The sequence below is a fragment of the Alligator mississippiensis genome, chromosome 2 (genome assembly GCF_030867095.1).
Source record: "Alligator mississippiensis isolate rAllMis1 chromosome 2, rAllMis1, whole genome shotgun sequence".
In the NCBI taxonomy this organism is placed as follows: Eukaryota; Metazoa; Chordata; order Crocodylia; family Alligatoridae; genus Alligator; species Alligator mississippiensis.
In genome coordinates this window covers 237,806,652-237,818,809 of record NC_081825.1, presented here as the reverse complement: position 1 = coordinate 237,818,809, position 12,158 = coordinate 237,806,652, and the positions used below count along the sequence as shown (strand labels likewise).

The following is a 12,158-nucleotide window of genomic DNA, read 5'->3' as shown; positions in this document are numbered from 1 at the left end:
CTGTCCACAACTTCCCCTTCCTGTGTCATTGCCAACATGTTGCTGCAGAGAAAAGAGGAGCATAGAGGGATGTACCTGGAGGGAAGGTGCTGAGATATTCCTTCATTAACCCCTGCACTCTCTCGCAGTACAGCTGGATCAGGCAGTTGTGGAAGTCTGAGCCAGTCTCCTCCCAGACGTAGACGATGTGTTCCTATGAATGCACACACATGTTCAAGGTAAAAAAATGCTTCCTCTTTCTCCAGAAAGTGCTTTAACAGACTGTAGATAACAATTCTATACTCTTATAAGGCAGCTTATGGGCACATGTTGTTTGAAGCACTCCAAGGCTGCGTCCACACATGCATGGATGTTTGGTTCCCTGGGGACAACTAACGGCAGCGCACCTTGTGCTACTGCTAGTTGCCCCTGGGGAACACCCATGCCGCACATGCTCTGACATTAGGCAACTTACCCCAGGTGGGGTAGAGAAGGCTGAGGCCAGCACTGGGCTGGCCCCAGCAGCCTTACTGGGGGTTCTGGAAGCTTCCCGGAGCTACAACACTGGCGATCCTGCTGCACAGAGCCTAGCTGGCAGTAGCCAGCCAGCCAGGCCGGCCAGCAGCCAGCCGGGCTCCAACCTCAGGTGGCACACACTGCTACAGTGTGCGCCACTCCACCTTTTTCCCCCCCCAGATATCCAGAGGCCAAAAAAAGACACCCTCCATGCTGCTCCCTGGCAGCACAGAGAACAACTGAATGCCCAGTATGTGGTGCAGCACAGCCACACTCGTTTGGACGTAGCTCCAGTGTCTCTGAAGCACTACAAACACCATGGGTGTAGATGTTCACACCCAATTAACCACTTCAGTAAAGGCCACAGCACTTCCTAAAACATCTCAGCACATTCCAGAAGAGTGACAGAGGATTGCTTACTCTCCCAGCATCCCACACTGCCATCTCACAGCAGGAGGAAGATCAAAGCAGAGAAGCAATAAGCACTTCCCTGTGTGCTTGGCTCTCCTATGGCACCTCTATAAACCAGCCCAAGAGGCGCGCAGAGATTCCTGCTCTTCATTCCCCTGACGAGACAACCACTGCTATGTGCTTTCATGGACATTTTGAAGTGCGCTGGGGATTGGAGGTAAACGCATGGAGCTGAAACAATCCAAATACAGAGCAGGATTTGGAGCACTTCAGATTATTTTCTGTCCATATCCACAGGAGCTATTTTTAGCCTTCTCAAGTCCCACTCAACTTCCACTTCTGATTACCTGCATTTTTTTTGCACCTCAGGGAGAAGTTAGTGCTCTCCACACAAACTGCAATGTTCTGGGAAACTGAACAATCACGTGACACACAAAGCACTGAAAGCCATATCTTTTTACGCTCTTACCAGGTACGGAATAGCCAGATTTTTAAAGTTTTCTATCAAGAAGCTGAGCACTTTGTCCCGTGGCAAGGCTTCCACTTCAGGGAGGTCTTCTGTAAATATCTGCCAAAAACAACATTTCTACTTAGGCTGATTTTACATAGGTCTGTAGTCTCAGTGTTCTGCAGTGCAAGGATCAAAAATACTGCACTGTACTTCACAAGTCCACATCAACTATGGGAGGCAGTAAAGAACCAGAACAGCAGATTTAACCTCCGTTTCTGATATGAAATAGCGCACAGAAGAGCCACAATAATTGCTCTACTGCTGCCCAAGGTAAAACATAACACACCCTTTCATAAAGTTACCCACTTCTAACCAAGAACAGGAACAGGCAGCCCGTTCAAAAGCTGTAATAGACAGAAATAGCAAATGTCTCTTCTATCTGTATTTAAATATACAGAATGGAATTCCATACTGCATTCTTCTTGTACAAATTTTTTTGTAGCACATGTTCCTCTTTCAGATGACAATGTGGATAGAAGAGTTCCAGAACAAACACAACTATTCCAATAAGTTCATCCTTAAGACATCAAGACAAGGACATGAAGGACCACACTTCCTTGGTCCATTACCAGGCATGTCATTTGCTACAGGATCTATATTGATCATAAAGTAAAAACCTGAACTTTCCACTGAAGTTCTAAAGCAATAACTGGACTCTCACACCCAGCTCACCAAGCCGAAGGAAAAAAAATGATCAAATGCCACTGTTCTAGATGGGTGTAGGTAGTATCTGTGTTGGTCTAAGGATATTAAGTTGGTCTAATAAAAGATATCAGATTCACCCAAAGTACTCTGACTGTGCTAGATGCAATTTCAAGAAATAAGATATTTGCTGCAGCCATTCTTACCTTCAGCCCATCTTCAGGGAAGTCTCTGAGCACCCAGATAGAATAGGAGAATACCAAGTGCAAGTTCTCTGAGCCTACAGAACAAGGAATAGAGATTGACTACATGAAAGTAAAATTGAATTTGTCTTTATAGTTTGCATTTTCACAGCTTGAAAAAAATCACCATGAACAACGAATTTCTTTTAAAATAAATTAAATTATTTTCACTTTTAAAAAAAAAATTTTTTTTATTCTAATCTTAATGATAACCCTGATAAAGACGTTGGCTGTGAGAGGTAACTGTAAAGGAAGATGCAAAACCTGGAAGCAAAACACAGACCAGGTGTAAGGTGAAAATGTTTTCTACATTCTACTGCTTAAATGATATCCATCTAAGCAGAAGAAAAACTAACCTTCTAGGAGAAAAATGAGAGGACCAAGTTAAGACAAAGTTTCCTGCTTGAGGTACTCTGCAAAGAGAAGGCCAGTCAAAGAAGGATGGTGATGCTAGAGAGCCCAAATCAACAAGTGAAAGAAAGATGCAGGTCCCAAAAAGGTTACAAATGCCCATAAGCAGATCTAGAATTTTGAAGAAGGGGTGGTACATCTTCACATGTAACACAACACTTATTTTTCTCCAATTAGAGGGAAAACTAGAAGCTTTAGTGATATGCTAGGTGCCTAGCACTATATTATTCACTTTGAGATCAAAGCAAAACCAAATTAACTTTATTGGAACGTGCACTAATTTGCTAGATAATATATTCAGTTTAAAAAAAATAGAAATTAGGCAAAAAACCAGTCAACAGATATTATTCTACTAGGCCTTTGGTCATTATAGGTAAATGAACATCTCTTATTCAGGATTTATAAAACTAAATCTGGTAGGTCTAGAGCATCCTGACAGTGACTCCAATATTTAGTCAGTCTTGTTTACACCTGAGTTAGTAGTACCATACCCAAGTTAAGGTTTCTAGCTAGAGTCTAAAACAGACCAAAGGGCAGTGCAATAGAAGAGACAGGAATGGCTAAGACAGCACAATTTAAGAAGAAAGGATACTGGAACTTCCAGAACATTAAAAAAAGAAAGAGGTTCATTAATATCTGTGGAGTGAAATTAGCAGTAATCAGATAAGATTTTAATGAAGCATGAAGTCAATTAATTCCCTTTGTGCTGCCTAAATAGAAAAGCCACTGTTCCTCCTAGGCAGTTGGTTTTAGTTCAGGTAGAGCAGAAGTCAAGAGGTAGGGGTGCACTTGCACCACTATACCTGTCCTGGATCCCACCCCTGATGTTGTGTTCCACCTGCACATACCCGGCCTCCCGCTCACAGAGAAAGACGCAAGACAAGCTTTGCCAAAAAAAAAAAAAAAAAATCTTCTAGGGAATAAGTTGACTACACTAGCTGCAGTCCTTTGGGAGGAAAAGGAGAACCCACATACACAATGCATGAAGGGACATGCAGAGCAGTCTTTAGTATCCTATACACCAAAGCCAGGATGATTAAGAACTGTTTGTTGTTATCACGAATTCTCCCTGCTTGCTGCGACTAAAACCCTGAAGATCAGCTGGCCGACATGTTAAGTCTACGATTCTAATCTGTCAAGCAAGCACTAAGCAAGCAAAAAAGAAGGGGCTGCAACACTCACAAGTGGTTTCATTTGTGTCCAACCTTCTGGCAACTCAGATGCTAATAGTTCGATAGGAAACAAATCAGCGCTCTAACTGATTAAACACAGTATGACACTAGATCAGCATTACCCAACCAGTATGCCACAGCACAATGGTGTGCCGTCAGGCACGTCCAGGTGTGCTGCGGCATATTGGGCTGGAGCCGTCCCCCTGCCTACTGCTGCTGCAGACACAGAGAGACAGGGAACATGGCTCCAGCCCAAAATGCCATCCAGCTGGCCATGCGCCATGACCTCCTCACCAGCGTCTGGCTGGCCATACACCAGCCCTGCCCCTGGTCAGTGTCCAGCTGGCCACATGCAACCCCCCTCCCCGCCATTCTGCATCCGATGTGCCACAGTGCTTTTTTATTTAGGTAAGTGTGCTGTGGGACTTGTCTACAAAAGATGTTTTGCAAATTCAAACAAGCACCGAACCTCATAGTTTCATAGTAGCTAGGGTCAGGAGGGACCTGAACAGATCATCTAGCCTGACCCCCTGCCACAGGCAGGAATGAATGCTGGGTTCACAAGACCCCAGACTGGCGATCATCCAACCTCCTCTTGAATTTGCCCAAGGTAGGGGTGAGGACCACTTCCCTGGGAAGCTGGTTCCAGATTTTGACCACCCTAACTGTAAAATATTGCCTTCTGATCTCTAACCTAAACCTATTCTCCGTCAGCTTATTACCATTGTTCCTCATCACCCCAGGTGGTGCTGGGGAGAAAAGGGCTCTGCCTATTTGCTGTTGATCTCCCCTGATGAGTTTGTAGGCAGCCACCAGGTCCCCCCTCAGCCTCCTCTTGCTGAGGCTGAACAGGTTCAGGTCCTTCAGTTTCTCCTCGTAGGGCCTGTCCTGCTGCCCTCTCACCAAGCAGTTGGCCCTCCTCTGAACCCTCTCCAGGCTCGCCACATGCCTTTTGAAGTGCGGCGCCCAGTACTGGACACAGTACTCCAACTGTGGCCTGGCCAAAGTCACATAAAGGGGGAGTATCACCTCTCTGAACCAGCTTAAGATGCACCTTTGGATGCATGACAAGGTATGGCTGGCCTTGCTGGCTGCGGTCTGGCATTGGCGGCTCATGTTCATCTTGGGAATCCATAATGACTCCAAGATCCCTTTCCGCCTCTGTGCTTTCAAGAAGGGAACTCCCCAGCCTGTATGTATGCTGTGGATTCCTTCTCCCAAGGTGCAGCACCCTGCATTTCTCTACGTTGAACCCCATCCTATTCTCGTCTGCCCACTTTTGTAGTCTGTCTAAATCTAGTTGCAGCCTCTATCTCCCTTCAAGTGTGTCCACCTTGCCCCACATCTTAGTGTCATCAGCAAACTTGGACAGCAGGCTTTCCACCCCCTCGTCCAAGTCACTGATGAAGATGTTAAACAGTGTGGGCCCGAGGACTGAGCCCTGGGGTACCCCACTGCTCACATCTTGCCAGGTTGAGCAGGGGTCATCACGGAGCCCTTGGCCCGGCTGTATGAGCATTTGTGGTCATCTGGCCAGGTGCTGGGGGATTGGAAACTGGCTAATGTGGTCCCAATTTTCAAGAAAGGGAGGAAGGAGGACCCAAGTAACTATAGGCCTGTAAGCTTCACTTTGGTGCTTGGGAAGATCTTGGAGAGAATCATCAAGGAGCACATCTGTGGGGGGCCTGCAGGGAAGATCATGCTCAGGGGCAATCAGCATGGGTTCATCAAAGGCAGGTCCTGCCAGACCAGCCTGATTGCCTTTTATGACCAGGTAACTAAATCCTTGGATGTTTCTGTCGCCATGGACATAGTCTTTCTAGACTTTAAGAAGGCCTTTGACACTGTCTCTCACCCCATCCTCATCAATAAATTAAGTGACTGTGGAGAGACTGAGGGACCTGAACCTGTTCAGCCTCAGCAAGAGGAGGCTGAGGGGGCACCTGGTGGCTGCCTACAAATTCATCAGGGGAGATCAACAGCAAGTAGGTAGAGCCCTTTTCTCCCCAGCCCCACTTGGGGTGACAAGGAACAATGGTAATAAGCTGATGGAGAATAGGTTTAGGTTGAGATCAGAAGGCAATATTTTACAGTTAGGGTGGTCAAAATCTGGAACCAACTTCCCAGGGAAGTGGTCCTCGCCCCTACCTTGGGCAAATTCAAGAGGGGGTTGGACGATCACCTGTCTGGGGTCTTGTGAACCCAGCATTCATTCCTGCCTGTGACAGGGGGTCAGGCTAGATGATCTGTTCAGGTCCCTCCTGACCCTAGCTACTATGAAACTATGAAACCCATCCACCACTACTCTCTCGGTGCACCCCATCAGCCAATTTTTTACCCATCCAACTGTGCAGGCATCAATGCCACAGTCACTTAATTTATTGATGAGGATGGGGTGAGAGACAGCGTCAAAGGCCTTCTTAAAGTCTAGAAAGACTACGTCCATGGCGACAGCAACATCCAAGGATTTAGTTACTTGGTCATAAAAGGCAATCAGGTTGGTCAGGCAGGACCTGCCTTTGATGAACCCATGCTGATTGCCCCTGAGCATGATCTCCCCTGCAGGCCCCCCACAGATGTGCTCCTTGATGATCCTCTCCAAGATTTTCCCGAGCACCGAGATGAGGCTTACAGGCCTTACAGACCTCGCTAACCTCATCACGAGAAGCAAACTTCCTACAGGCCAAAACACACCAAATGGATCCAGACCATGCCATGACAAGAAATGCAAAACCTGCCAACATATCTCCAGTATCCCCACAATTACTACACCCCACAACAGAACCATCACCATTCCTGGAACTTACAACTGCACCTTCAGAAACGTTATACAACTCATCCAGTGCACCAAATGCCCTGATGGAAAATACATAGGAGAGACCAAACAACAACTGCGCACCAGAAAGAATGCACGCTGGATATCTATTAAAGACCAGAACACTCAATTACCTGTGGGAGCACATTTCTCACACGAAAACCACTCTCTCTCCAATCTCCCAGTCCTGACCTTCAAAGGGAATTTACAGAACACTTTTTGTAGACAAGCCTACAAACTTCACTTCGTAAATCTATTGGATATAAAAAAAAAAACTCATGGACTCAATATAGACACTGGATTTATGATACACTGTAATCTGCCCAACATCTGACTCCCCTGGGACCTCTCTACTTTTACCTGGCTGCTACATCCCCCTTCCCCCACAGCCCCAGCCTGTGTCTCACTCCCAGAGACCTCAATTTGCATTTTTCACTGACTAGCTTTCTTGCCTGCATCACATGCCAGCCTCTGGCTTCTTTACTATTCATTCAATTCAGAAAGAGCACACACACAAACTGCAGATGCTTCCTCAGCCTGACAAAGGGTTTTTGCTAAGATATACTTCTCCATCTATTCAGTTGGTCTACTAAAAGATATCAGACTGACCCAAAGAACCTTGCCCATCTTGTGTGTGTTAAGGCAGAACAGGATGAATGCAGCAGGGATTGTAGCCTGTAACAGGGGGCCTTCCCAATGCTGGTTAGATCTCAGCCTGCCCACCGGATTCTGGGCCAACTGCCTGTCCCTCTTTCACCTCCCACAACTTGATGGAAAACTGATTCAGATGTTACCCAGTCAGGAGGCTGCCCATTTACACCCCTGATGTCTAAGGGTGACATCCATTCTGCAGCTCCGTACCTCCCCCAAAATGCGACCCATGCTTCGCAGATGGCATCCCAAGCAGTTAAGCTCACCTCTCAAAGATCTGACAGGTCTGGGCTTTCCCTAGCCAGGACTGTGCGTGTGCGCGGTGGCTGGAGATTTTCAGGTGACCCCTGCCTGCCTTTCACCAGGGAGGTTCATGGTCCTAGCATTTCCAGGGGCACATGCGCATGTGTGCGTGTGCATAAAATGTCTTCTATCTGCTTACTATATCTTGTACCTGTAATATATTGGAAAGGTGTATCCAATCCTTTCCAAGAAGAGAGACTAGCAAGAGACTGACTAGGAAGCCAGCCACTGCAGCCAGTACCTCTCACACATTGTTGCTTCCAGACAGACAGCTCACAAGAAGGAGAGAAAGGTTTCACACAGAGCCTTATATGCTATTTCTACATCCCTCCCCCACAGCACTGTGATTAGAAGGGAATTCAGGGAAAGATCAATCACTGGCCAGCTACAGATGTCAATATCAGAGCAGTCTTTCCCTCTCTCCCCTTCTCAGTTTGTTTCCCTGAAGCAAGATCGCCTTCTGAAATCGCCAAATATTTTCCGAATCGATTCGGATGCTTCAAATCAATTTAGAGCTTTTAATGGGTCTCCCAATTGTATTTGGATTCAATGATTCGGCCACCAAATCAGGCTGAATCTTCTCTGAATCAAATTGGCAACCAAAACGTTGCACAGCCCTAGTAAGCACCGTAATCTTTTTTTTTTTTTTTTTTTTTGTACATGCCACTCCATTCACAAAAGTTATTGGAGGGTTGCCTTGAGTCCAAAAAGGTTGAGAACCACTGCCCCAAGACCTAGAAGTCCTAGTGAAGAACCAGGTCCACTGTATTAGGTTCTGTAAAACACAAACACACAGACCCTCCCTGAACTCAGTCTGCTTAGTTTGATTGTTTTCTTTACACAGAAGTGTGGAACCCAAACCCATGATATTTATTTGATGCTTTAAAAAGGGCCAGTCTAATATACTGAAAGTTATGGACCATATCAGCTGGGAGAAAGAATGAAAGAAAGAAACAAAAAAGAGCAAACAAACAAAAACTGAAATGCCAGGACTAACTGAGTACAGTCCAAGGAAATTTTCCAAGATTCCCCCAAACCTTAACTGTTTAAAAACAGCACTGCTAGCTGGAAAGTGAACGTAGTTTTAAAAAATAGTACCCAAAATGGGTAAAGGGAAGACACATAAGAAGTTAGCAGCTATGAACTATGAAAAGTAGGTAAGGGAAGTACAAAGATAAGAAGATCAGTGGACAAAACAGTAAAAGTCCTTCAGTAAGGAACTAAAGGAATCTAACAATGGAATTGATCTATTAAGAGAGAGTAATGGTCGATTCAGCAACACACTAAGGGCAGAAGCAGTAAACGTTTCTGTTCAGTATCTGGGGAAAATCCAAATTATATATTGCCATCATACGGAATCAAAAGAAACGCTTTCTATTCCAACAGTAACTCAAGAAAGCCAAGTTAAAATATTTGAATCAGCCAATTCAAATAATTTGTATCTGAAAGTTTTAAAGAAGCTGGGTGAAGAACAGTATGGATCACTGATTTTCAGTAAGTCCTGAAGCACTGAAAAAAAAAAGTTCCAAAGGCTTGGAAGAAAATTAAATATTATAATACTTCAAACGGCTAAAACGGATTACCTGGATAGTTAAGCCTGTCAGTGCTCCCAGGCAAAGGTACAGGAGGATTTATAAAGGACTTGATCAATCAAATCACAGCAGGCAAGTGCCAAATCAAGACAGATTTATAAAAGAGAGTTTTTGTCAGGCTAATGGTGAGATAAAGAGTTGTATTGACTCTATGTCAGAAAACAAGTAAACCTAAACTTCTGCAAGGTGGCTGACATGATAGTATGTGACATCTTAATTAATACACTGGACAAAAAATAAGATTTAAAAAAAAAAAAAAAAAATCAATATGGCACTGTAACAGGGGACCCGAAATCTGTTACTCAGCCAAGGGGAAAGAGAGGGCAACAGAGATCGAAACATGGGAACAAATGGTCTGGACTGGAAAGACCTGTGTCACAGAGCTCCTAGCCCCTGTGCAGGCTGAGGAGGAAACAGGCAATTGGATGGGAGAATGAGCTCAAAGCCAGAGAGGCTTTTCAGGGGGCAAGGGAAGCCACACGGCAGCTTTTGTATGACAGGCAACAGTTTTCCAGAGGCCCTACGCTGAGTGCTCAGGAGGCATCAGGTGTCACATGCCAAAGAGGCTCACTCTCGCCTGCCGTTTTTGTTTTCCTGGAGTAAGATGACTTTTGTTAAAGCAGTAGTTCATTTCCTTTTGATGTTGTGTTTACCCAGTGAGGAAAGGGGTTTTTTTTTTGTTAAAGCCACAGCTTACTTCCATGTTGAAGTTAATCAGCAGACTGGAAGTAGCAGTAAGGGGTGAGTGCAGAGGCAAGGCACCTGCTAGGGCAGGATGTGGGGCTGTGAGGGCCAAGGGTCAGAGCTCAAGGGGGCAAAAAACAGGGCCAAGACCCACAGTCTGAGAGGGGCTGGAGCTCTGGGCCAGTGCTATGGCCCTAAGCTAAAGGAGCCCAGCTAGAGAAAGGGGATAGAAGCCAGGATGGCCAAACTGTATATTGAGGCAAAGTGCCTCCTAAGACAGGTAACTGATGAAACTAACACCTGCAAGGCATGCACATGACTCAGCAAATGGGCGGATGAGAATCTGATGGTGTTCAATGCTGATAAATGCAAGGTTCTCCACCTTGGGAAGAAAAACCCGCAGCATCCTTATAGGCTCGGCAGTGCTATGTTGGCTAGCACTAAGGAAGAAAGAAAGAGACTTGGGGGTCATCTTTGACCACAAGATGAACATGAGCCTGCAGTGCGATGCTGCAGCTAGTAAAGCGACCAAAATGCTGGCTTGCGTCCATAGATGCTTCTCAAGCAAATCCCAGGACGTCATTCTCCCGTTGTACTCGGCCTTAGTGAGGCCGCAGCTGGAGTACTACGTCCAGTTTGGGGCTCCACAATTCAAAAAGGATGTGGAGAAGCTTGAGAGAGTCCAAAGAGCCACGCGCATGATCAGAGGTCAGGGAAGCAGACCCTACGATGACAGGCTGAGAGCCCTGGGGCTCTTTAGCCTGGAAAAGCGCAGGCTCAGGTGTGATCTGATGGCCACCTATAAGTTTATCAGGGGTGACCACCAGTATCTGGGGGAATGTTTGTTCACCAGAGCACCCCAAGGGATGATGACTAGGTCGAATGGTCATAAACTACTACAAGACCGTTTCAGGCTGGACATAAGGAAGAATTTCTTTACTGTTCGAGCCCCCAAGGTCCGGAACAGCCTACCACCGGAGGTGGTTCAAGCGCCTACATTGAACACCTTCAAGAGCAAACTGGATGCTTATCTTGCTGGGATCCTATGACCCCAGCTGACTTCCTGCCCTTTGGGCAGGGGGCTGGACTTGATGATCTTCCGAGGTCCCTTCCAGCCCTAATGTCTATGAAATCTATGAAATGACTATGAGGGCTGCTGGTGGTCACAATTATTGCTTGTAAGGCTCAGTTGAGGTTGTCTCAAAGGAGTCTCATCCCATAGGATTTAGGGGTAGAGTAGCGCGGAGGATCACACCCTGAGAAAAGATACCTAGACTACCCAGTCTCTGTCGACAGCATCCCTTATTAAAAACCCTAAAGATCAAGTCATGGCAGATGAGAAGTAGGAGGCAGAAAGAGAAGACCGAGGAGCACAAGCAGGCTGGTTTGAATGCTAGAGCAAACACTGAACAGATTGCCTTGAGCCTGCTACAGGAATGCTTTAGGAAGTCGAAAAGTTTGGTCTCAGAACCAAGCAGACATGGTACCAGTAGGCTCTGTCGGTCTGTCACTATTTACCAAGTGACCTAGAAGAAAGATTAGAAGAGTGGTAAGTAAGGAAGACAGGCTGCTGATGACAAAAGCACATCTGGATTCACTGGGTAAACTGGACATAGGTAAACAATATATGCACTGATGCAGCTAAAGCTTACCTCTGGGAATAGAAAGGTACCCTCTATCCTGGGAAAGTATTACACTGAACAAAACAACAAAACAAAACAAAAAAAGAATTATGTCATGGGCATAATTAGCTGAGCACAAGTTTTCAGAATGATGCTGTGGCCAATAGGACTGTAATCCTTGGACAGAAAAATACTGAGTAAGGGGAGAGTGGTTAACACTGCTGCTGCAGTTGGCTCTGCTGTGACTGTTACAGGAATACTGTGCCCAGTTCTGGTGCTAAGGTTTCAAGAAAGATGTTGAAAAACTGGACATATAGGAAATACAGCACATATAGGAAATACTTTACAAATGGTTCTTCAGTCTAGCAGATATACATACAGCAAGAACAAATGGGTATGAGCTCACAATATACAAAACAAGCAATAAAGCACAAATTTTAACAATGTGGACAAACAAACACTGAACAACTAAGCCAAGTCTGTGGTGAATTCTGCATCATTAGCAATTTCTAAAATTAAAATGGGATGTTTTTGAAAGAGAGACGCTAGTTTAAATTGTTTTTTTATTCACAGAAGTCCTGCGGCCTATGCAATGCAGGTCAAACAA

General features: G+C 45.5%; 1 protein-coding gene across 5 annotated transcripts in view; it reads right to left on the bottom strand.

The window, feature by feature from the left end:
* The window catches only part of VPS39 (VPS39 subunit of HOPS complex), a 43,481-nt gene that overhangs the window by 10,724 nt on the left and 20,599 nt on the right, over positions 1-12,158 (bottom strand). For all 5 annotated transcript variants that reach the window (XM_059722954.1, XM_059722952.1, XM_014595511.3 and 2 more), the window contains 3 exons: positions 2,266-2,339; positions 1,376-1,474; positions 76-193 (listed from right to left, as the gene is read on the bottom strand). In XM_059722954.1, the coding sequence (XP_059578937.1) occupies positions 76-193; positions 1,376-1,474; positions 2,266-2,339 (291 nt within the window). The remainder of the gene's footprint in view (positions 1-75; positions 194-1,375; positions 1,475-2,265; positions 2,340-12,158) is intronic.